This window comes from Boleophthalmus pectinirostris, unplaced genomic scaffold (assembly GCF_026225935.1).
Source record: "Boleophthalmus pectinirostris isolate CB_2022bp ecotype Guang Dong unplaced genomic scaffold, ASM2622593v1 HiC_scaffold_1, whole genome shotgun sequence".
NCBI classification, from domain to species: Eukaryota; Metazoa; Chordata; class Actinopteri; order Gobiiformes; family Gobiidae; genus Boleophthalmus; species Boleophthalmus pectinirostris.
In genome coordinates this window covers 38,144,557-38,168,942 of record NW_026570970.1, presented here as the reverse complement: position 1 = coordinate 38,168,942, position 24,386 = coordinate 38,144,557, and the positions used below count along the sequence as shown (strand labels likewise).

Below are 24,386 nucleotides of genomic sequence, written 5' to 3'. Positions count from 1 at the left end.
AAACTTTAATCCATGACTAAACCAAGACTAAACCAGGTCTAAACCAGGACTAAACCAGAACTAAACCAAGACTAAACTAAGTATAAACCAGGTCTAAACCAGAACTAAACTAAGTATAAACCAGGACTAAACCAGGACTAAACTAAGTATAAACCAGGTCTAAACCAGGACTAAACCAGGTCTAAACCAAGACTAAACTAAGTATAAACCAGGACTAAACCAGAACTAAACCAAGACTAAACTAAGTATAAACCAGGACTAAACCAGAACTAAACCAGGACTAAACTAAGTATATACCAGGACTAAACTAGAACTAAACTAGAACTAAACCAGGACTAAACCCAGACCAAACCACCAGATGAATGTAGCAACTGCTCCCAGTGTGCAGCAGTTTACACATAATCGTGAAATATAAAAATAAACATCTTATTTTACATAAAAAACAACAGTATATACAGATAAAAACTCGACTGTGGATGAAATGACACCAGTGTAACTGAATCCATGATTTTCACATTGATCAAACTAAACATACCAGACCTTAAAGTCCAAATGTCACAATTCCATTTGTTCTAACAGTGACTAGGTTTGTTGGATAATATCTGTGCTCCATATTTATCAGACTTTTACATCAGTGAAGTGACAGTTTGTGGAAAAACAGTTGAACAAATAATAATAGCAATAATAACAAATAATTACAAGATGTAGCTCTGAGCTGTAAAACAGAATCCCTCTGTCTGTGTCATCAACACAGAAACCTCCATCCAACATGCAGAGTTTTTCTGACACTTTAAACCTTCATTTCACTAAATAAATCTGTTGTCATTTGTTTGTGTTCATCTAATGATCACGATTGTGGAGTCTGAAGAGGCTTCGGCCCTTGTTTACATTATGGTTGCTAGGTAACAGTTCAGGAATGACCTCTGCATATGTCCCATCTGCTGCTCGTGTCCAACCACAAAATAACAATTTAACAATATCAATTCAGCAGAATAAAACCTGATGTTAATGGTCTTTTAGAGAACAAGTGTTCTGACCTTCATCTGCACTTTAAACGATCATAAGTCCTCAAAATGAAAAGACTGAAACAAATCAAACAGTGTAATGTTTTAAGAGAATGTTGTGAGTTCTCATATAAAAGGACTGGACCAGGACTGGACCAGGTCTAATCTGGGTCTAAACCAAGACCTCCAGCATTCTAACCAAAGTACAACAGCTCCTCCTGATGCACAATGCCCAAAGATTTAACATGATGTTTGAAAATATGAGAAATGATCACAGACTGTATAAAGAAGTGGACTAAGTGAGTGTGACGTTACCCAGTGTTTGCAGTCCAATGAAGCTCATGAGGCCAGCAGTTACAGGAGCCAATTTGGAGCTAAGATTGTCTGTTATTAATGTTCAGATCTTGATTTAGGCACAAAACAGTGACATAAAACTCCAGGATCATGTAGAGCAGGTTCAGACAAACATTTTAAGACCAAAATGACGAGTCTGACGGTCGCAGTTACACAGCAAGAGTAGGGTGACCAGATTTTCAAAATCAAAAACTGGGACACTCTTGGTTTGTGGTGGTTGGTGATAATAAAATTGTGAAATCGTCATCATTAAAGAAAACTGATTTGTACTCGGCTCATTCATGACATGTGAGACAGTACAGACACATTTTCTTTGTGTTTTAGACTTTTTTAAGAATCCTTTTCGGTATTTTACTTAAATAAATGACAATTTATGCTTCTTTTTTTTCTGTTGTCAGGCTCAGATTGGTCCAAAATAGAGACATCTGGGACATTTCTTGTTTAATACTGAGACAAATCAGTGGTTTTGTGTAAATCTGCTGGGACAGAGGACACAGGATCAAAACTGGGACTGTCCTGGGTCAACCGGGACATCTGCTCACCCTAAACAAGGACACACTTTTTCAATTGAACGTGAACTGGAGCCGTAAGTGCGCCCATGTTCACTTCCTGTTTGCAACATAGCTGCTAGCAGGTTAGCTATGTCCATTTATATTTACAGTGAATGGAAATGCCATGATGAAGATGTGGTTGGAGAGTCCACCAGGTTCAGATGTTCTCCATCTCCTCACATAAAAGTGGAGGTGGCCTCTGAGGACACGGAGCTGCGACTCGGCCGGGGCACCGCTGTGCTTTTCTTGAGCCCGATCTTCCTGAGGATCTGTTCAAACCTCCTCCTGAACTTCACTCCCACAAACGCGTAGAGCACCGGGTTCACGCAGCTGTGAAGGAGACCCAGGCTGTGCGTCGCCAGCATCGCCCCGTCCACGGCCAACCGCGCTGGACACCGGTACGGCACCAACTTCGTCCGGAAAAACGTGTCCGCCATCACCGCCATGTGGTAGGGCATCCAGCACAGTAAGAACGCCCCGACCACACAAACAATCACTCGCATCGCTTTCTGCTTCTGAAAACCTCCGCGGATTTGCAGTAAGCGCTGGATGGTGACGCCGTAGCAGACCAGCATGACCGCCAACGGGATCAAGAAGCCTAAAGTGTGACGCACGATCCTCGTCGCCAAACGCCAAGAATCCGCGCTGGTCGGGTCGTAGCGTTCGTGGCAGACGATTTGACTTGAGTTTTGTGAAGTGTAGGCAGAGCTAAAGAGACCGGGGAGAGACAAAAACGCTCCGACCAACCACACGGCCCCACACACGGCCCAGCTGAGCAGTTTACGGTCCCTCCTCCTCTCCTCCATCGCGCGGACTATCACAAGATATCTGTCCACGCTGATGCACGACAAGAACAGGATACTGGAATAAAAACTCAGCTCCTGGAAAACGGTGACGATTTTGCACAGGATGTCTCCGAAGATCCACCCGCGCGACACCGAAGTGGCCCAGAAGGGGAGCGTGAAGGCCAGCAGGAGGTCGGCGATGGCCAGGTGGAGCAGGTACAGGTCGGACGGGGGCAGGGCCTGCTTGGTGTTGGCGATCACCAGGGACACGCAGAGGTTGCCGGGCAGCGCCAGGAGGAAGATCAGGACGTAGAAGGCCGCGATGGCGACCATGGCGACGTTGCTGATGGAGAAGTGCGGGCAGGGCTGCGTCTCGGGGTCAGGGGTGAAGCCGGAGTAGTTGTACATGTAGTTGGTTAAGTTCAGCTCCTCGTAGATGGTCTCGAAGTCTGCGACAAAAGACGAGGAGAATTCATCTGCGGCACAAAGCAGATCATCTTAAAACTAGTTGTGTCTGCTAATGTGTGCATTGTGTCACCATGGTAACTGCTTAACATTCTGTCATACACATACATGTAGAACACCCTCAGCAATATGTCACTGCAAAGTATTAATGAAGCTATTTCCTGATCTCTGTTCTAATGTCGTTGATCAAGACGACATCGTGACTGGACATGGACATCCCCACACTCCTCTCACGTCGTATGACCACACAACACACAACGTCACACAACGTCACACAACGTCACACAACGACACACAACGTCACACAACATCACACAACGTCACACAACGTCACACAACGTCACACAACATCACACAACGTCACACAACGTCACACAACGGCTTCACTGATGAATCTAGATCAGACATGTCAAATTCAGGCACAGGGATCAAATTTGGCCCACAATATAATTATATTTGGCCCATGAGATCATATCAAATCTGTATTAGAACTGCCCGCCAGATACAGACCGACTATAGAGATATTGTTTATTTAAAATGTTGTTATTATTTTATATTCTGCTTGTTCTAGGATTCAATGTTTAAGCAAAACTATTATTAAACATTTATTTTAAGAAAAGTTTTTACGTATCTCTAAAGAAGAGAAAACATGCAGATGTTGTTGACATTTTTCAATAAATATTTAGTTTGGCCCCTGACTTATTCCCAGTTTTTTTATTTTGGCCTCTGTGAATTTGAGTTTGACACTTCTGGTCTAGATCCATCCAGATCTCTAGACACCAGTTTAGAGCGACCTACACTCATCTGCATATTTCATATTTAACCCTTACATACTGTTCAGGTCAACATTCAACAGTAGGAAAAAAAGAAAACAGCCTAAGTATCATTCTTTTATCCTGAAATGTGATGAGTTTTACTAAATTTTGCCAAAATACACAAAAAAGGAAAACATGTTTAAAATGTTATTTTTTTAGAGAATCTTGAAACTGTGACATTGCACAGACCATGTTTGTGTTGTTTTCAAAGTTCACTGTTTGGAGATTCCCCAGTGCCCCAGGTTCACAGAGACAGACACCTGTTGGTTTTTAAAAGGGCAAAGAGGAATTTCAAAACAGTGAAAGAGTGATGCTCCTGTTTATGGAGCACAGAAGGAACAAGTGAATCAAGGGGGAGAGATCTTTTCTTCTAAGTTTGAATTCACTCTCGTACATGTAAAAGAAGAACAAGAATGTCATCCTGATGACACATTACATATGACTGCAGAGGTGACCTCCTGGGAGCTCCACCATCATCATCATCATCCTTGACTACACTGCCAATAAAGGAGGAGTGAAAAACCTTGACACCAGCTTCTCCACACAGCAGCTTCAGCAGTGTTATTGAGGCCAGTGCAGAGATCTGAACCTGACCCAGATTAAGAAATCACACCAGAAACCAACACAAGGACACAGAAGAGAAGAAGATGTAACTTGTGCCCTGCAAAAAAAAGAACTGCAAAACAGATACAACCTGCTGCAAAGGTGAGAAACCCAGATGTCCCCCACACACAAAGTTTCCTACCACTGCTTTGACTGATCTGACTAGATTGAAATAAACAGAATGGCTGCAGTGGAGAAACATGGATATATTATACATTTCTACAGTTCCAGAATATTCATGTCATTAATAAAATATATCTAAATAATAATGTCTTGATACTGTGTGATAGTAGATGTTTTTCTCCAAAAACAAGTGTTTAAAAAAAAATATATAATACATATACATATATATATATATATATATATATATATATATATATATATAGTAAATAAACAAGAACTTATGAACTTCCAGAACAATTGTTTAACTAATAATTAATTAATTAATGTAGGTAATTGATGATATTGTATTGGTAATATTTGTCAACATTTGTTGTTGTGCCCCCTCTGTCTGTCCTTCTAATCAAAGCCCGACTCACAAAGGTCACAGAGAGCTGCTTTAACTTAGAACTGTCCAGTTCCACTCTGTAATATCAATGACCTCTTTCCTTACTCTGCTCTGTACTTTACTGACAGACTTACCTACTTACCTTGACTATTTTATGACATTGTATTTTAGTATTTTAAACATTATTTATTGAAAAAGTACCTTAGGTCACATGTACACTGAACAGCTCATTTTTATTTGAACTATATTTAAACTAAAAACAGAACAGACACATCACAGTCAAAATGTAACTATTGTAAATCAGAACTTACCCGACATGATGGCAGCTGCTTCTCTGATGGAGTCCAGGAGAAAATGAGCTGAAAACAGAGGAACCACTTTTTGTCTCTCCCTCTATCGCTCTCTTCTTCTCCTTCTCCTTCTCTCCTCCCTCTGAGCTGATGTCATTCACAAAACAGCTTTTACAGAACTGTCACTCAAACCAAAACTCAAATGTTATTTTACTGATTTATTTATTACTATTTTATGGGTTTGCTTTTATTTGACTTGACTTTTGTTTATAAAATCAGCTCTAGAAATAAAGTGCATTTGGACACTTGAGTCATTATTAAAGATCCTTCGTGACTTCACCAACAACTTTTCCAAACTCGTGAGAATCGGCTGAAGTGTTTCCATGTGACCGGAGCTGCACCAGTCACAGGCTCTGATCATCTGTCCATCACGTTCAGCGAGAGTCATCCCTGATGGAGAGAAACGTCAGATCATTCCACTGTTTTCACTCAAATGTTCTGCTTATGCTCCTGGACGTGTTTAAAGAGATTTCAAACCCGATCTTGAACAGAAATCAACATCATCGGCTGAAGGTTGTAGGTGCATGTTCTGTAGCGTGCTCCTTATCCAATGGAAAAAATATATATAAGTTAAACATTTCTCTCTCTAACCCCCTACATATTTAGCATTTAATAAAAAAGTTTCACAAAATTGCATGCATATTTAAAGGATCTCAAAGACCTTGAAGTTTCTGTCATTGTGGCTTTATTCCTGCTGAAGTCCTGAAGGAAACACAATTAAAGAGTCACATTTTACAACATAATCTCCTGTTCACTCAACAGACATGCATTTGTGTCTCATGATAGAAAACATGATATTGACTGACAGTAAACATATTTTATTGATGAAAATGTTATGCTGAAGACACGTCTCAATTAGAGGCGACAAGGAGAAAAATCCCACACATTGTCTGACTTGCAGTGTTGGGAAGGTTACTTTTCAAATGTATTTCCCTACAGATTACAGATTACATACCCCAAAATGTAGTTTGTAACGTGATCCATTAAATTACTTCCACAGACAGACTAACATGAGTCTCACTGACACCATGTGTGGTACAGGAGCAGATGATGATCATGAAGAATAACACTGAAATTGCATCAGCTACAGAAAAAAATCTAAATGCATTTTCAAAAAACTTGAAACACCACAAATTTCTCCTCAGCTGGAGCATTTTCAGAAGAATATAATTTTAAAAGTTCATAAATAAGGACCTGCCTATTGTTCTGTGAGGTTCATTAAAGATACTTAACAAACGTTCATGACACGCTCATTTCAGTCAAATGAGTCAAATGACAAAAACAAAAGAAAGAACCTAAGATTCTGTTGAACAGAAAGTTTTGTTATAATTCCCAAAAGTCCCACAGAGCTGTCACACTGTGTCATGAGACTGGTCACAGCTCATATGTGAAAGTGAAAGTAAAGACTTCAAAATGACAACAAACAAAACACGAGAGACACAACAACAACAACAGCACTGTGACCATGACGACAGCCGCCCCACAGCCACAAGCTCCCTGGTTCAGTCACATCAGGTCACATACAGGTTTAACCCAGAGACACTGAAGGACGGGTCACATTTCTGTCAGGGGCCCTGCCTCTGTTTCCATGGAGATGGTATTGCTCTTTTTAACTTAAACTTATCTAAGTTGCAGTTATTCAGGAGTTAGGCTTGCCTCCCCACAGATCTGGCCTGTACCGTGGGGTGATGGAGTTATGTCTTGTCTTGAAGATGAGTTTAATGGGCAGCAGTAGCTCAGTTGGTGGTTCGATTCCAGCTCTCGACATAAACATCCACTGACTCCAGCTCCCACAGATGAATGCTGTTGTTGTGTCCTTGGGCAAGACACTTAACCCACCTTGCCCACAGTGTCTGCGTACACTGTGTGTGAATGTGTGTGTGAATGGGGTGAGTGGTTCCTTGTTGTAAAGAGCTTTGAGCCTTGAAGGTGGAAAAGTGCTATAGAAAAATGTGACCATTTACCAATGTCATACTGTGGAACATACCAGGTAAAACATTGACATCTCCATGGAAACAAGCAAAACCTACAATAGAAAAGTTACATAGTGCAACTTTTAGTACTTTACTACTCTGCAAATAAAGTTACATAGTACTGCTTTTACTCCACTGCAAATCATTTCCTTCTGGGATCGATAAAAGTATTAAAACTCTAATTCTAATCAATACTATCTCTCTACATACTCATTTCGGATATAAAGCCACATATAGAGGTGGAGGTTGTGGGTTGAATTCCCAGGTTGTCCTGGTCTTTCTGTGTGGAGTTTGCATGTGCTTCCTGTGTCTTTCATTACTCCAATTTCCTTGATCAGAATCCTCCAGCCATAGTCCTGTCCAAGACGAACCACAAGCTCTGGAGATGGATCCCTGAGCTCTGTGCTGCTCCACTGCTCCAACTGCCACTGGGCCAAATGCAGAAGAAATGTTTCCCTACAGGGTCAATAAAACACTTACCTTCACCTTATAAAAGAAAATACTACCACTTAATAATGCTGAAAATCACCTTCTATTGTCTTAAGAAAGAGTGTTTTTATTATCATCGACCTGTTCATGTTTATGTTTATTTATGAAATGTGGACCGTGCACATTGATCAGCATGTGTTAGTGCAGCTGTAGGCAGTGTTGGGAAGGTTACTTCTAAAATGTATTCCCCTACAGATTACAGATTACAGACCCCAAAATGTAGTTTGTAACGGAATCCATTAAATTATTTTGGTGAGTAATGTAATCTGAATACTTTGGATTACTTGATTTGCTGTAGAGAAGCAAAGACGAGGAAATCGTCACATAAGATGTTTTATCTGCTAAAAGAAAATAAAAAGCCCAGACTTTACTGAACCAAATTAAAAATATTATTGATAGAAGATGAGGAGACACATCCATGCTGCATGGTTTAGTCCTGGTTTAGTCCTGGTTTAGTCCTGGTTTAGATCTAGTTTAATTCTGGTTTAGATCTAGTTTGGCCTAGTTTTAGTCCTGGTTTTAGTCCCGTTTAGGCCTGGTTTAGTCCTGGTTTTAGACCTGTTTAAGACCTGGATTAGACCTGTTTTAGACCTGTTTTAGACCTGGTTTACACCTGGTTTAGATCTAGTTTAGACCTAGTTTAGTTTCCGGCAATGAGTGGAATTACCGAAAAAAAAGAAAAAAAAAGGGGGGGATATAGCCCAAAATGTGATGTGAAAACAGAAAAATACCACCGTGTAATCCATTTATTTTAACAAAGTAACCGTAATCCAATTACCACTCATTGAAACAGTAACTGTAACTGAATACAGTTACTCATAATTTGTACTCTGATTACGTAACTCTGGTACATGTAATCTGTTACTCCCCAACACTGGCTGTAGATGTGCAGAGTTTGACGTGCAGGAACCATTTTCATCTGGATGGCAAGACAAAAACAGGACATAGGCACAAAAACATTCAGTCCATCACACATGACACACATTAAGACTGAAGTCATATTAATAAAATTAGGACATATTAAACACACACACAGCACACACATTATGACACTGAACACAAATCACAATCACACAACAAGACAGAGACATTTGCTGTGATGTTAAACCCACACAGATGAGTGTGAGGTGTCAGTATTGAGAGTCAAGTTTGTTCCATAGTACTGAAAAGGAGTTTGAAGTGTTTGTATTGTGAAGTAGTACAGTAGTTTGTGTACTGTGACCCACACTGTCCCTGTGTGTGTTTAGAGGAAGTGCGTCTCACATGCTGCTGTTGCACACAGGTCTTGAGTTTGACGGTTTCCTGTTTCATTTCACGTTTGAATCACAAGCTCCAGAGTTTAAACATGAGACCAGGGTGTGTGTGTGTGTGTGAGAGAGTGTGTGCATGTATGCGTGTGCATGTGAGTGCGTGTGTGTGTGAAGCATGATCTGTACACTCCTGAAACCAAAGGGTACAGCCTGTCACAATAACAAAAGCTCAAGTATTGTTGAAGTAAATACAGATGATAAACAATAAAACTGAAACTGACTTCTGCCACTGACAAAAACCCTGAAGCAGAAATTACCTCAAAACTCTGAATGTACAAACCTGAGAAGAACATGAGGTGCCAGAAAGAAATGCAAGACTTTAGTAGTTAGTTTGTATCTGTGATGAGGCACAATAGTTTTTCAGTTGAACCTTTACAGTTCAAATCCAACCACAGCACATGATGAAAAGTTTCACATTAGATCAAAATCCTCACAATAAAAAAAAAAAACATAATTGTTCCATCTGTCATGTGTTGGACAATAATTTAATATTCAATATCTTGTGACTGTAACTGTAACAGTTCTGGTGACATCAGAGGAAGGCCGGAGTCTTCAGATGGGCGAGTGGCACGATGGCACCAACCATTCACAACCAGCAGGGGGCACCACAGGACACAAACTTGAAAAATATGTTTCATAGGTTTGTATGTCACTTGAAAATGTTAAATGGCCTTACATAACTCTTCATTAACACTAATTTCATAATAACAACAACAACAACAACAATAATAATAATGATAATTTCAAAATGTAATTGAGACATTTAAATATTCCCACATGTACCACATGTACTGTATATAGTTGGATTCTGTTCAGTTCTTGAGAAGTTTTAATTGACATTTGACATTTGAATAGGCCTACATGTGTGTGTATAAGTTGTTTAGGGCTTATTTGCTGGGCTGATGTAGTTAGTAAATTATGAGAAATGCTCTTGTTTATGTGAAGTGTGCGGCGGCACGGTGGCTGAGTGGCTAGCACTCATGACTCACAGCAAGAAGGTTCTTGATCCCCGGGTCGCCTGGGCCTTTCTGTGTGGAGTTTGTGTGTTTCTCTCTGTGTCTCTGGGTGCTCCGGCTTCCCCCATCAACACAAAACCTGCTCCAGGTCTCCAGAACACTTGATAGTCAAGGTCAGTTAAATACAATCAATTCAATCATTGTGTCCTTAGGCAAGACACTTCACCCACATTGCCTAGTATGAAAGTGGTGTGAGTGATGGTGGTGGCTGATTGAGATTGTTGTTGTGCTTCTGTCAGTGTGCCCCAGGGCAGCTGTGGCTACAATAGCAGCTTACAATCACCAGGGTATCGAGTGGCTGAATGAATAGTGCTGAAAGTGTCTTTGATGACAGAAAATGTCTGTGAAAAGCACTGTCGAAATAAAGACTTACTTAACTATTTTTCACAGGAAGACGTGTGTGTCAAATATTGGTATTGGTCCAATACTGAAAATGTGGTCGATATATGACACCGATATTCACATAGACATCTTCAGAGTCTGAGCACTTTGGCTGTTGGGACTGTCCCGCCATGTTTGGATGAAACACCTGCTTCACTCAATGTACATACAAACTTCTCTTTTGTGTCATAAAATATATGCTTTATTCACACTTACAACACAAACCAGGAAGACGTCTGCAAAGATGCGATGACAATGTTGAGAGTCTGATCAAATCTATAGGAAAAGTTAGAAAATGTCCAGGTTTGTTCATCTCCATGTCATTGTAGAGTTCTGTTATATTCAGATAATCAACAATTCCAACCACACCTCTGTTTTCATCATTTCCCACTGACACACAACTTATCACACTTCTCTGTTTAGTCATTAGATTCTTCATGACTAATAATTCCCTCACACACCAGGAACACACCACAACAATGAAGTACAATAAAGATATTTATTGACGATGGACAGATGTGATGACTGTGACGAGACTCTGGATGGAGCTCTGTCTCAGGTGGTCGTCAAGTCGATTCAGGACCCTCCTCCTCTTTTGGAGATGATGAAGTTTCACCCCCCACCCCACCCCTCTGCCTCACCTCTACCACCTCCAGTGTCCAGGCCCCAGGGTGAAGACATCTCCGAAACGTCAGAGTCGGCCACACCCATCATTGCAACATCTTCTGTCAGTGCCAAAAGCCGCCCTCCCCAGTGAGACATCTCAGATTTGGCTGAAAAATGTTCTAAAAATTTCTAAAATTACCAAATGAAAGAATCTAAAATTTTAGCTCAATCTCTTCAGTGGTTCAGTTATTGTTAACCTTGCTCGCAGGTGAAAAAGTACATAAGATGAAAAATGATTTGTGAGAGTTCATTTTCAAAAATTTCGTTGGAGATGTTAATAGTAGATGTTTGTCTGTGCCCACATGGGGAACCGAGGGGCCAAAGAAGGGGCCAAAAAGGTCAAATCTGGTCTGTGACCATCCATCAGCTCAGAAAAGTGTGGGATTGTCATTCTCTCAAATATTCAGGTTCAACAGTTAGTTTGTAAATATCTCCTTGGAGTAAATAGATCTTGGACCTCAAAAAAAAAAAAAAACAAAAGCAAAAAAAAACAACAATAAAAAAAAACAAACAAACAAAAAAAAAAACACTGTGCCCCCCTTAATAAAGATACCCAATATTTGACAAGACAGAATCTACAATAATACACATTTTCATCTTCTTAGCTCTATTTTTTTATGAAGTTATGGTCTCTCAAAAAAGTGGGCATAGCTTCAAAATTTCAATGGGCCATAACTCAGAAACCACTGAAGGGATTGAGCTAAAATTTCTCTCAGATTCTCTCATTTGGTGATTTTAGAATTTAAAAAAAAAAAAAAAAAAAGAATCTGCCAAATCTGACATGGCTCATAGGAGAGATTCCCTGAAAACGGCTGATTTGATATGGACGGACCCCAAAGTTCATTCAACAAAGTTCATACTCATACTTTCTCTTTGTGTCTGTCTGAGTCTCTACAAGTGGAAATGAAGTTATGTGGTTTCAACTAAATTCCTCTAATGGAATTCTCCAGCACTTTTCACTGGATACATGATCAGTGGTCACATTTTCATACCGCACTTTTCCACCTTCAAACACTGTGCCAAATGATCTACTGCCCCCTGCTGTCTGATAATGACACGTGTTTCTGTCATTATTCTGAAACCACCTTAAACATAAAAACACATGTATTTAAAATGTATTGGATAAGTCTGTAGACAACTAAAGACATGTCCTGACCCTCTCCTCTTCATCCTCTGCTCCTCTCCTCTACAAATATTTACTCTCTCTCTCTCTCTCCTGCACATTTCCAAACCATCTCAGTCTGGACACATCTGAATTTATTTATTAAGGATCTTCAGGTCTCCTGGTGTCTCCTCTGTCTGTGCTCCTGTCAGTGCTCCTGTCATTACTTCTGTGTGTGCTCCTGTCATTACTTCTGTGTGTGCTCCTGTCAGTGCTCCTGTCTGGCTTCTGTGTGTGCTCCTGTCAGTGCTTCTGTGTGCTCCTGTCTGTGCTCTGTGTGCTCCTGTCAGTGCTTCTGTGTGTGCTCCTGTCTCCTGTCTCTGTCTGTCTCCTGTCAGTGCTTCTGTCTGCTCCTGTCAGTGCTCCTGTCTGTGTCTGTCCTGTCTGTCTCTGTGTGCTCCTGTCAGTGCTTCTGTGTGTGCTCCTGTCTGTGCCTCTGTGTGTGCTCCTGTCAGTGCTTCTGTGTGTGCTCCTGTCTGTGCTTCTGTGTGTGCTCCTGTCTGTGCTTCTGTGTGTGCTCCTGTCAGTGCTTCTGTCAGTGCTCCTGTCAGTGCTCCTGTCTCCTGTGTGCTTCTGTGTGTGCTCCTGTCTGTGCTTCTGTCTGTGCTTCTGTGTGTGCTCCTGTCAGTGCTTCTGTGTGTGCTGTCATTACTTCTGTGTGTGCTCCTGTCAGTGCTTCTGTCTGTGCTCCTGTCTGTGCTTCTGTGTGTGCTCCTGTCAGTGCTTCTGTCTGTCTGTTCTGTCTGTGCACCTGTCTGCTCCTCTGCTTGTGCACCTGTCAGTGCTCCTCTACTTGTGCAACTGTCTGTCAGTGCTCCTGTCACTCCCTAACAAACACACAATCTCAGTTTCAGTCTTCACTCTTCATCTTTAGATTAATTACAACACTGTTCAATTCAAGTCCAAATAAAAGCCAGTTTCAGTTCAGTCCTCATCCAAATCCAGCCACATTTTATTCCCAGTTTAAAAACACTATGAACTACTGGAGTCAGATTTCTGTAATGTTCCTGTCATCCTTTAACTAGGATGTGATTCAGTCGTTTTGTCTGTGTGCTTGGGCCACCATCTTACTGACTGCAGTGTCCTATTTTATGCACTGGATGGCGCTACAGGGCCGTTAAATGGCGGACACTGTTGGACACTCGGGAGTTCAGGGACTTTTTATTTTTATTATTTTAGTTGTGTTGTGTTTCAAAGTGTGTGTGGATGCTTAGATTTCACTTTCACCTGCGAAGAAAACGAGTCAACAACACAATCGGACAAAACCAATCTCGATATTTGACATTTTTGAAGACAGACACAGTGAAAAGTGAAGTTTATTTGCACAGATTGATTGGAGCAGAAGCACACAGGAGCAAACCAGAGGGGGGCGCTAGAGTCCGTGTTAATGTGCCTAGTCAATGTCAATAATATGACCTTAAAACTTGTACTGAGTGTAAAATCTGGTCTGAATTTGGTTTAGTCCTGGTCCAGTACTTGCACTAGTCCTGGTTTACAGTTTGTTTGTTTTTTATTTCAGACATGATCCAGTTCTGATCTCTTCTGTGAAACAAATACTAACATGATGAGTTAGTCCAAGTCTAGTCCTTGTTTAGTCCTGGTTACTTCTATTGATAACAAGGATGCATTAAATGTTTAGTAGACCTGGGCCAGTCCTGGTTTAGTCCTGTCTTAATCTTAAATTTCTTTTATGGAATAAGCACTTGCTCTAAAATTCCTGGTCTGGTCCTGGTCCAATTCTGGTTTAGACTTGGTTTATACAGCTTTTATTTCAGATCTTATATGGGTCTAGTCCTGGTCTGGTTCTGGTCAAGTCCTGTTTTAGTCCAGGATTAGCCCTGAAGTAATTTCTTCTGTGGAACAAGCACAGATCTCTTCTATGAAACAAATATATGAGTTAGTCCTAGTCTAGTCCTAGTTTGGACTAAACTGGACCAGGGTCTAGGTTTAGTCCTGACTTGATCTTACTTTTCTTCCAAGGAACAAGCACTTGCTCTCAAAGTCCTGGTCTAGTCCTGGTCCAGACCTGGTTTAGACTTGGTTCATACAGCTTTTATTTCAGATCTTATATGGGTCTAGTCCTTGTTCTGGTTAAGTCCTGATTTAGTCTGGGTTTAGTCCTGACCTAATCTTACTTTTCTTCTGTGGAACAAGCACTTGCACTGAAGACCAAGTCCTGGTCTGGTCCGGTCCTGGTTTAGTCTTGGTCTCTTCTATGAAACAAATACATGTGTTAGTCCTAGTTTAGATCCTGGTCCAGTTTAGTCCAGATTTAGTTCTGACCTAATCTTAAAGACCAAGTCCCAGTCTAGTTCTGGTTAAATCCTGGTCTAATCCAGATCCAGACCTGTTTTAGTCCTGGTTTATACAGCTTTTATGATACTTAACATGGGTGTAGTCCTGGTTTAGTTCTGACTTGAGCCTACTTTTCCTCAATCTAACAAGTACTTGGCCTGAAAGTTTACTCCCGGTCTAGTCCCCGCCTCTTTGCTCCTGTCTGTTTCTCCGTAATCGTCTTCCCCCATTTCAACTTTATTAGGCCGTTTTGAGTGGTCCCTCCTTGATAAAACATACAACCTACATCCAAAAAAAAAAAAAAGACGCAAAAATGTCCTCCTCCATCTTCTTCCTTTTCACACCCTTTTTCAGTCACTTCAGATGAAAACGTTTGCTCATTTGACTTATGAAAACAAAGTGCGCGAGTGTTCCGGGTCACGTCGGGTGTGTCGTTTCTAACATGGCGACGGAGAGGAGGAGACGGGTAGGCAACGCTGGCACCAAACGGTTTGTGAAGAACGAAAAGACGGAATTTTGATCCCTGGATTTCAAACCACAACTGTGTGCAATTTGTCAGAGGGCTGGGTAATAAATAGGCTGTTAAAATGTAAAGTTTTGTCCATACATTTGTGTGAAAGACTCAAGAGAAGACTAAAAACTACTACTACTCAAATGTTCTGCCCTGACGCAGTTTCACAGAGAAGTGGCTGCGACTCCCAGTTCAGGTTGTTTGTTTTTGTCCAAGAATTTCATAATTACAAGAAGTAAATGACTAAAAACAGGAGCTTAATCAGGTTAAAGGGCCTGCATGACACCATTTCCTGATCTACTGTGTGTTCTACTGGAGTTTCCTCGTCACAAACAAACCCGGTGACCACCTCGTGATGTCATGTGGTAATACAGGAAGTGTTCCATTGTTTTTAAACTGCACCTTCATGAGAATCACTGGAATCATTTCAGACCAGGGGTTTTCAAACTGTGGGTGAATGTGCGACACTCCTAAGAGTAGGTAAAAACAGCCGAGCCGAGAACCCCACCCACTCTGCACGGCCTGGTTTAGTCCTTGGTTTAGTCCTGGTTTAGTCCTGGTTTAGTCCTGGTTTAGTCCTGGTTTAGTCCTGGTTTAGTCCTGGTTTAGACCTTGGTTTAGTCATGGCTTAGACCTAGATTTAGTCCTGGTTTAGACCTAGCTTTAGTCCTGGTTTAGTCCTGGTTCAGACCTAGATTTAATTCTGGTTCAGTCCTGGTTTAGACCTAGATTTAGTCCTGGTTTAGTCCTGGCTTAGATGTAGATTTAGTCCTGGTTTAGACCTAGGTTCAGTCCTGGTTTAGTACTGGCTTAGACCAAGATTTAGTCCTGGTTTAGACCTAGATTCAGTCCTGGTTTAGATCTTAGTTTAATCCTAGTTCTGACCTGATTTTAAGGCTGGTTTTAATCCTGGTTTGAGTCCTTGTTTTAGTCCTGTTTTTACACAGTCCACGTGACGTACGGGAGGAGACCCGAGCTACTCAAGTGTACGTGAGAAGAAATGGTCCACACGTGTACACGTGGCAAAAAAGTTGACGCTCCAAACTATGAGTAGGTTGTCAAAATGGCAACATGACTTCTACATCAGTCCTGCTGCAGATGTGTACACATGTGGACCGTTATTTTTTTCTCACATGTGTCACGCCTCTGTTTCAGGCTAAACTCAAGGTAAATGGAGCTGTTAACTTGAAAACTACCACTATATGACATCACAAGGTGGAACAGAGCATTTGGAGCTTTGGAGATGTAGACAGACTAATAATAAAGTGTTACTCAAACATGTCAATGAAACAAAACAACTCCAGGTGTGTTTTTGAGAAGGTAACAGCATTCGAATGTGACTTAAAGCTCACAAGAGTCACTTTTGCAGAATATAGGACCTTTAACTAAAATTAACTGAAATAAAGTCTTTTTCTGTGCCACATCTGCCTTGAGGCAATTTCAAAGAGAAGTGGCTGCTCATAGTAGCTCAGAAAGTATCTTAAATGAAGTGTCAGGTTTAATTGGATATTTTAAACAAGATTCTAAAGACTTAATACAGTTGGCAATGTGATTTTTTCAACTTTCGTACATGTGAAAAATAAATTATAGTCTAATAGTTAGATCTCTACAAATGTGTTCTGAAATGCACAGGATTCTGAGATTAGTTTACAGGTCAGGAGATGTGGACTCTCAAATCTAATCGCAAAGGCCAAGAAATAAAAAAAAAAAACAAAAAAAAACATACAATTAAACTGAAAACGGAATATTTTCAAATAATGAGGATGTGTCCAGAATACAATGTCATCTCAAAATGACTCTAATCTATTTCAGGTCATTTGGCACAGTTCACAAGAACATCGGCAGTCATGTTTGTAGTTTTTTTAGACTAATGCGTAAAAAAAAAAATCATTGACTTTATCACCCAGCCCTGCAGAAACCTAACTACTGTTGATATGATTCAGGCCTGTCACGATAATGACTCTATCCACTTTGAAACGCTTTAAGTTAGTCAGCGTTTTTCCAGATGTGTTACTTTTTGTAGAGTTAAAGAGGGGGTATTAACTGCTTACACAAGACATTTAGATCGCCAGGCTACCCTTTATGTTTCACTTTAGTTTTTGAAGCGCAGTTGGAGTGCTGAATAAGCTCCAGGAGAGATCACTAGATTACTCAAACATGCATGGACGACATCTAAAACCTCTTTGGGTGGGTTTGTGATGAGGAAACGTGGTAGAAACATGATAGAGCTCAAAAAAAAGAACAATTTTGCATAAGACCCCCTCTTTAAATATAGTCTGGGTCTTGTGGGCACAGAGCTGATCCGCCCTCACCTTTCACACTTTTAATATCCATCGTTTTTGGCGGTCACTTGGCTCCATTATCGTTTATTGGGACACTTTTCTGTAGCATTATATCGTGCTTCAGACTGTTATCGTGACAGGCCTGTGAGCTGTATGTGGTTTTGTGCGCTGGCGGCGTGTTGGCCCTGTGTCTGCCCCGGGGCAGGTTGGCACAGCAGTGGCAGCTCTCATCTCTTAGCTCGCCGGGGGTCTCTGCCGTTGCTGATGGACACAGAGGATTTGGAGCCAGGGTTTTGGGGCAGTCCTGTCACCGAGCTCTGGGTGGAACCATTGTTCCCGGGAGCGCGACCGTTCGGACGAGACGTCCCAAAGCCCCCGGCCGCAGCGGGAGGAGCAGCGCCCCCTGTGGAGAAGGACGTCATGGCACCATTACCTGCAGAGAGAGTAGAGGAGCTAGTGATGTGAATTTAAATAATAAAAGTACAGGTCTGATGTGAGAACATTTTGTTCAATTAAATTAAATTAAATTAAATTAGCAGAACTATTCTGCCAATCAGTTTTTCAGTCTTTAAATTACTTATTTTCAAGACCCCATTTTTGCTGATAAACTCCAGTTTTCACCACGACTGTACGTGTGCACTTCCTCCCACCATGTTCTTAAAACAGTGACACATGTAGGAATTTGTTTGCACCTTGTTGTGATGACAGGTGTGATGTATTATAACTAGAGAACAGACACAAGCACAAGTGTGTAACTTTTCTAGTGGAGGTTATTTCCACTGCTGACTTGTTGACTGAGGTGCTACTGTGTAAAAGGGGCATTTGATGTGCTCATGAGCATGGACATGTCCTCTGTCTAAACCTGCTCCAGGACTCCAGAGGGGAAATGTTTATATATCAACTGTCATTTTTATAAATAAATAACCTGACATCTAATCTTTAGTAGGCAGAGAGCAGAGCCAGAGGAGCCAGAGGAGCAGGAGACAACAGAGCCAGAGACAAAGGAGCAGAGCCAGAGGAGCCAAAGACAGAGAAGCAGAGCCAAAGAAACAGACAAGAGCAGAAAGGGGCAGCGACTTACCTGGCGGAGCAGTTGTACCTGAGTTCTGGTTGGGAGGAGAGTTTCCTCTCTGGTTCTGGTTCTGGTCCGGTTTGCCCTGAGACAAAAGACAAACGTCACTAAAGAGCAGGGGCCTGGATTGTAAAGTGTTAAAGTGGTGATAATAGATAGATAATAGAAACAACTGCATTATTTCTGTCCACTTGTGTTACACTCACTGGTTTGTTCTGCTGGTTGGCCTGGGCCAGCAGCTCTGGGTTTGGTTCACTGAAGTTGGGCACTTCAGAATACACCATGCAGAACCTACACAAGGCACAAAGCACAAAGCACAGCACCGTCAAAATAATGATGAAAACTTGTGTAGAATAAGGCTGCACAACGTAACACAATCTAATCAATTAACACATGGCAAAGGCTGCATTTATTTAGTTAAGAGAAGGTCAAAAGGGACTGGAGATGGAAATGAATGTAAACCTCTACAAACCTGTTCTGAAACTGGCGTCTTGTTTCATAGTTTCATAATTTAGTCTTCTCTCAAAAGTGAATTCTCCTGGGAGGTGTTTACAATAGACCTTTTTCACAACGGCCGGAAGTGCCCCGCTGTAGGTTTGCGGGAGTTCCAGTTAATGGTTTTCTGTGGTGGAAATGTCTCACGTATTTTCCACCAGCTTCATAAATCTGAAGAATGAAGAATTTATCCACAATTTTGAATTTATTTATTTTTTTATCAAAAGAAGAAAGGAGAACAACGACAACGTATTAGTCACACACTGAACAAAATTTATGGTCATGAATAAAACAAGTAATAAGTCATTTGTTAATAAGTAACTTGTGAACTCAGACTGACTTTACAATTAAAAGGTAAAAATAGATTTCATGATCTAGATATCAGCATAGATAGACAGATTTGTGCAATTTAAATGCTCTATGCCAATATCTACATCATGAAATCTATTTTTAATTTTAATTGCAGAATCAGTCTGAGTGAACAAGTTCCTCCTGTTTTATTCATGACCATAACATTAGTTTTGTTCAGTGTGTCACTAATGTGTGGTCGTTGTTTCCTTTAAGTTTTGTTCTTTCTTCTCTTGATAGTTGTGGATAAATTGTTCATATTAGAATGTTTATCCTTTGTGGAGTTTGTTGGTTGAAGATTTGGTGATGGGGCAGATTTATGAAGCTGCTAAAGAAAACGATACACATTTACACAGATATTTTACCAGAGAAAAGCAATAAAGTAAGTAACGTTTACCCTACATCGCAACACTTCCGGCCGTTGTAATAAAGGTCTACAGGGCTGCAACTGAATCAAAATCTAATCGCTATTTGTGGAGTAAATTGGTACTTCAAAAATTGCGGTCTTTGCGATTTGCTAATTGTGTCCATTCAAACAACAAAATCTCTTGCCTTATTGTGTATCACACTGCTAACCCTGCAGTTCAACATTTCAGAACATATCTGTACAGATGTATTCTTTGCAATATGAAGTGACAAAGTAATACACAATAGTTTTGCAATCTAATGTATTTTTTCCTGAAAGTGTTTATCGCAAAGACTGTCAGAATAATTCCAGTAAACCTTCAGTCCTGGTTTCCTCTGAACAGTCTCCTGTTATTTAATCACGTGTTGCAAATCGAATGACAGCTGCCTGTGTAAAAGTGCAGTTTTTCACAAAATGCTGCCCAAACAGAAGGTGACTCACTCTCCAATCTTCTGCAGGTCTCCCCCTCTCCCTGTGTACAGTGTGAGACAGCCTTTCCACAGCGACGCGTACCTGAAAAACACACGGATTTATGACTCTGAGATGTTTGTGCAGCCAGGTCTCTGTGGCCGTACGAGTCAGGTCAGGTCAGTTCAGTTCAGTGGCATTTACGAGCTACAAGTGAAAATGAACTCAACTTTCTCCCAGTGGCTCTCAAACTTTTAACACCAATCCCACCAAAGAAAAGATTTGGCGTTCAAGTACTACACTGTAGTTCTAAACCAGAAATGATTCAAAAGAGGACGGAAAAATGGATAAAGTAAACGAGTGAGTCAAACCAACAAACTGAAGAGCTCCGCAAGTCCCACCTGGAAGTCCTCGTGAACCTCAGTCAGAGAAACTGCTTTGACCTCAAGTGCCACAACATGAACAACAAGACTTATTTTTATTTGTCAGATCACCCATTACAAGTGAGACTGATTTGTACATTTTATTTTTAGTGCAGCTTTAAGTCAGCGTGGAGTTGTATTTAAAAAGTCCACTGGCACAAATCTGCTGCTCTGTCACCTCCATGGAGATGCTTAAAAGTGTTGCCTGAAATGTTCTACAGTACTACAGCATTAAATGTATCAATCTCCATGGAATATGAAATGATCAGGCCAAGTTACAGGTCAGATCCTTGGAGAGGCGAGTCCCCTCACACTAAGAATGCATGTTTTTCTATGTTTTTTCATCAAAAAAAATCAACTTTAATTCAATAAATGCAGATAAAACAGGTTTGAAGCACTAACATTTCTATGGCTGACTCCCTACTGAAACATTACACAGTCCACTTTTAATGACGAATCACAAGTTTAGATAGGTGTATTATAATATTAATATTAAGGTACAATTTATTGTTCCCACAGGGGAATGTGTCCTCTGCATTTGACCCATCCTTCAGTGTCTCTGGGTTAAACAGTGGGACCCTTCTCCAGATCTGGGTCTCTAGTCTTGGTCAGGACTAACTTAGCTGGAGGATTTGACCTATTGCGTATGTTTTGGGTACTACAGTAAATGAAGCGTTACCCTCTGGTGAGTTTGATGATGTCTCCGGGTTGGATGAGGCTCCCGAGCTCGTCCCAAACAGAAATAGCGATGCTTCCACTTTTATCAGCCACTTTACAAGAGCGCACCTCGTGTCCATCTTTAGTTTTGGTCACTCGGCCTGGAACGGAACAAACACAAGATCGAGGAGTTAATACGTTGTCAGAGGAATATGAATAAAGCAGGGTTTGAAATGCTGTTTTAAAAGGTGCACTGTTCAACTTTTCTGGGGGGAGCGTCGCCTACAGACTTGTCATCATGGAGATGTTAGCGCTTTGCCAGGAATGTTCCATGATACGACATTAAACATATTGCTCAAAAGCATTCTAGACAAAGAAATAGCATTTCCACGGAGACAAGCAGGTCCCCCAGAAATGTTTAAATATGATGCAACTGAAATAAATTTTCCCATCATCACAATTTTGCAGCTTTTTTTAGATTTTTATTGGTAAATTATTGACAAAAACTGTTAATTAAATATTAATAAATGCCAAAAAATTTGAATGTCTATTTGAAAATGCTTTAGAAATTTTAACTCGATTGTAAATGCTTTTTGCAAGATATTAATTTAGTCTGCACTTCTCAAAAGTACAAAAAAACTAAGACTGTGCAGTTCTTTTTCATCTTTAATATGGACAAAAAAATAAAAAAAATAAAATAAAAAAGCAGCTTCCTCTCTGTCTATTACACCTTTGTTTTAGTAAATAAATGATCAATAGTTATTCAGGTTGGAATGTACTTTGTTGATAAAATCTGCAGTAAATGATTGACAGTCTGGTTAGTACAGATGTTGTGACAGTGACACAGCTGCTACTCACCTATTTCCAAAACAATGAACACTATATTGAGATTTTTAGATCCGGGCTTCACGTCCTTTATGAGAAATAAGGCCTCGTTTGCGGGGGCTGCCATGTTTTAAGATTACAACAGCAATTCGCGTCTTCTCAAGAGGGAAATGTCCAAGAATCTTCAGCTTTGAGCCAAATTTTAACGCACTTTTTCACTCAATGTGCACGTAAAGCCTCGCCTCATAGGACCACAGCAAGGTTTAATCACAATATCCAACATGAAAATGAGCAGGCGTCGTGTTAGCTTCCTCTTTTAGCGAGACTTCTGTGCCAGTCCAGCTCCATTTTGTGATTTAAGTCCTTATTAGTCGCTTCATTTCCTTTTAAAGCGTTGATATCACGTTTAGAGCAGACAAGAGCCCAAAATCAGGACTATCTGGATCTGTAAAATGCCTGCTTAAGATCATAAACGAGTATAAATCTAAAGTTTCAGCTAAATATCCCTTTGGGCAGAGATGTGCAGTTATACCTCCGGCGGTTCGGTTTAGTTTGATTGTATTTTCAATGCCAAAACCCGCATTCCTTTTGTGTAGCTTCACTAGCCGCTAACTGCTAACCACCAACTATTATTAGCCGGGCAGCTTCTTAAACTGCTTTTTACAAATATCCCAGCCTCGTTCGGCCTGAATACTGCTGCTATCTCAGTATTGGCTAATAATCCCCGAGGCCTGCGCTTTGATAACCGCTCAAAGGCCTAAAACCACTGTAAAATTCGTATCAAAATACATGAATAGTTTCCCACGCTTCCACAACAGGACAGAATCTACGTCAGCAGCGGCTGCCGGGTCATTTTATAGGATTCGGACTGTACCACTATGCGCCACAAATGAGGGATGTAAGTTTATGTTTGTCGCTTTTTTATGAGTTATTTGGTTTTAACAAATAATTTTGGTCAGATTTATAAACCTGTTAGATGTACTCAAAATACAGAATAGAAATAATAACAGTAAATCCCTTAAATAAAACATGTTTTTATTGGAAGTCCAGTCCACGTCAACACCTCGGGGAAAACGCAGAACTCGCGAGATTACCACAAGGAGGCTCGTAAATTTTATAAACGTCACATTTACATTATTTTATGTCAATTCCAATAACAGATATTATAAATATTTGCCTATATCTGTGTTTAGAAACATGCTCATTCAAATGCCACAACATAAAAAGTTGAAACAGATGAATTAGCATAAAAAGTAAATAATACACCTCTAATACAAATAAATCAAGACGTTTGGACAGTACATTTTAAATACTCATGTAAGTTTATACATTCAACAGGGGTTTAGTGGATTGTCGTTCGTGTTTGGTCAAGATAAAAAGTGAAAAAGTTTATCGTCACGAACAGGATTCGAACCTGTGCGGGGAAACCCCATTGGATTTCGAGTCCAACGCCTTAACCTCTCGGCCACCGTGACTCCATTCTTCAGTATGGTGCAGTGACGTAATTTAAAGGGCAAGCGGACCATTTTTGAAATAGCTGAAATCCTTTGATAGATTATAAAAATATATATCATATTGACATTATTGTGCAGATAAGTGTTAAACAAGACGATAATTAAAACGAAACACATGCGGTGGTTTGAAACAATGCTAAAATAAGTGTTATGAATAAAAACACAGGAGGGCGCTAAAGACCAACAAACCATGCGGACTGTTTACGGAAGTTGAAGTACAGAAAAAATAATTAAGATATAAAAATAAACTGAGAAAGTATATTTATGGCTGAATAGATGGGCTGGTTTTGGGACTTTTGAGTTTTTTGATTGTGTCTGTGAAAATGAAATCTATATCTATATCTATCTATCTATCTATATATATATATATATATATATATATAGGCACCGGGCCCTGACATGATCCATGCGTACTGGCTAAAGAAGCTCACTGCCCTCCACGAGCGCCTGGCAGCACAGATGAACCAGCTTCTAAGGGATGGGACTCACCCTGAATGGTTAACCCAAGGGCGTACGATCCTGATCCTAAAGGATCCCTCAAAGGGAGATCCAACTATCGGCCAATAACCTGTCTCTCCACAACATGGAAGCTCATGTCAGGCATCATTGCGGCTAAGATAAGTGGGCACATGAATCAATACATGAGTGCAGCACAGAAGGGTATCGGCAAAAACACCAGGGGAGCCAAACACCAACTCCTGGTTGACCGAACAGTCGCC

The 24,386-nt window shown here is 40.6% G+C and overlaps 2 protein-coding genes and 1 non-coding gene across 8 annotated transcripts in view; all 3 read right to left on the bottom strand.

The window, feature by feature from the left end:
- The window catches only part of LOC110162723 (C-X-C chemokine receptor type 2-like), a 6,161-nt gene extending 606 nt beyond the window's left edge, over positions 1–5,555 (bottom strand). Inside the window, exons 1-2 of one of the 2 annotated variants that reach the window (XM_020927623.2) lie at positions 5,397–5,555; positions 1–3,170 (exon numbers count right to left, since the gene is read on the bottom strand). The exon at positions 1–3,170 is cut by the window's left edge and continues 606 nt beyond it. In XM_020927623.2, the coding sequence (XP_020783282.2) occupies positions 2,086–3,170; positions 5,397–5,403 (1,092 nt within the window). In that variant the 5' untranslated portion in view covers positions 5,404–5,555 and the 3' untranslated portion in view covers positions 1–2,085. The remainder of the gene's footprint in view (positions 3,171–5,396) is intronic. The other variant, XM_020927624.2, reaches the window with a different exon arrangement.
- A 7,805-nt stretch (positions 5,556–13,360) lies between these two features.
- Positions 13,361–22,965, bottom strand: nabp1a (nucleic acid binding protein 1a). 5 transcript variants are annotated; one of them, XR_008631726.1, is made up of 7 exons: positions 22,187–22,965; positions 21,351–21,489; positions 20,283–20,354; positions 18,799–18,883; positions 18,602–18,677; positions 15,850–17,953; positions 13,361–15,816 (listed from the first exon to the last, which is right to left on the bottom strand). XR_008631726.1 is itself a non-coding variant. In XM_020927622.2 (6 exons), the coding sequence occupies exons 1-6, from the start codon at positions 22,278–22,280 to the stop codon at positions 17,748–17,750; spliced, it is 672 nt and encodes a 223-aa protein (XP_020783281.1). In that variant the 5' UTR covers positions 22,281–22,965; the 3' UTR covers positions 13,361–17,747. The 5 variants fall into 5 exon arrangements, 2 of the variants coding, with proteins under 2 accessions (XP_020783281.1, XP_055006023.1); XR_008631727.1 differs by having other exon boundaries at positions 13,361–15,805; XR_008631728.1 differs by having other exon boundaries at positions 13,361–15,783.
- Positions 22,966–23,546: 581 nt separating this feature from the next.
- Positions 23,547–23,628, bottom strand: trnas-cga (transfer RNA serine (anticodon CGA)). The gene has a single exon. It is a non-coding gene; the product is annotated as a tRNA-Ser (tRNA).
- Positions 23,629–24,386: the final 758 nt, after the last annotated feature.

Bases quoted from the DNA above. Each gene is read 5' to 3' on its own strand.
- nabp1a (XM_020927622.2), bottom strand. From the start codon at position 22,280: ATGGCAGCCCCCGCAAACGAGGCCTTATTTCTCATAAAGGACGTGAAG. The intron at 18,884-20,282 runs GTGAGTCACCTT...TGCCTTGTGTAG, and splicing joins GACCTGCAGAAGATTGGAGA to GTTCTGCATGGTGTATTCTG. The intron at 18,678-18,798 runs GTGAGTGTAACA...CTTTTGTCTCAG, and splicing joins CCAACCAGCAGAACAAACCA to GGCAAACCGGACCAGAACCA.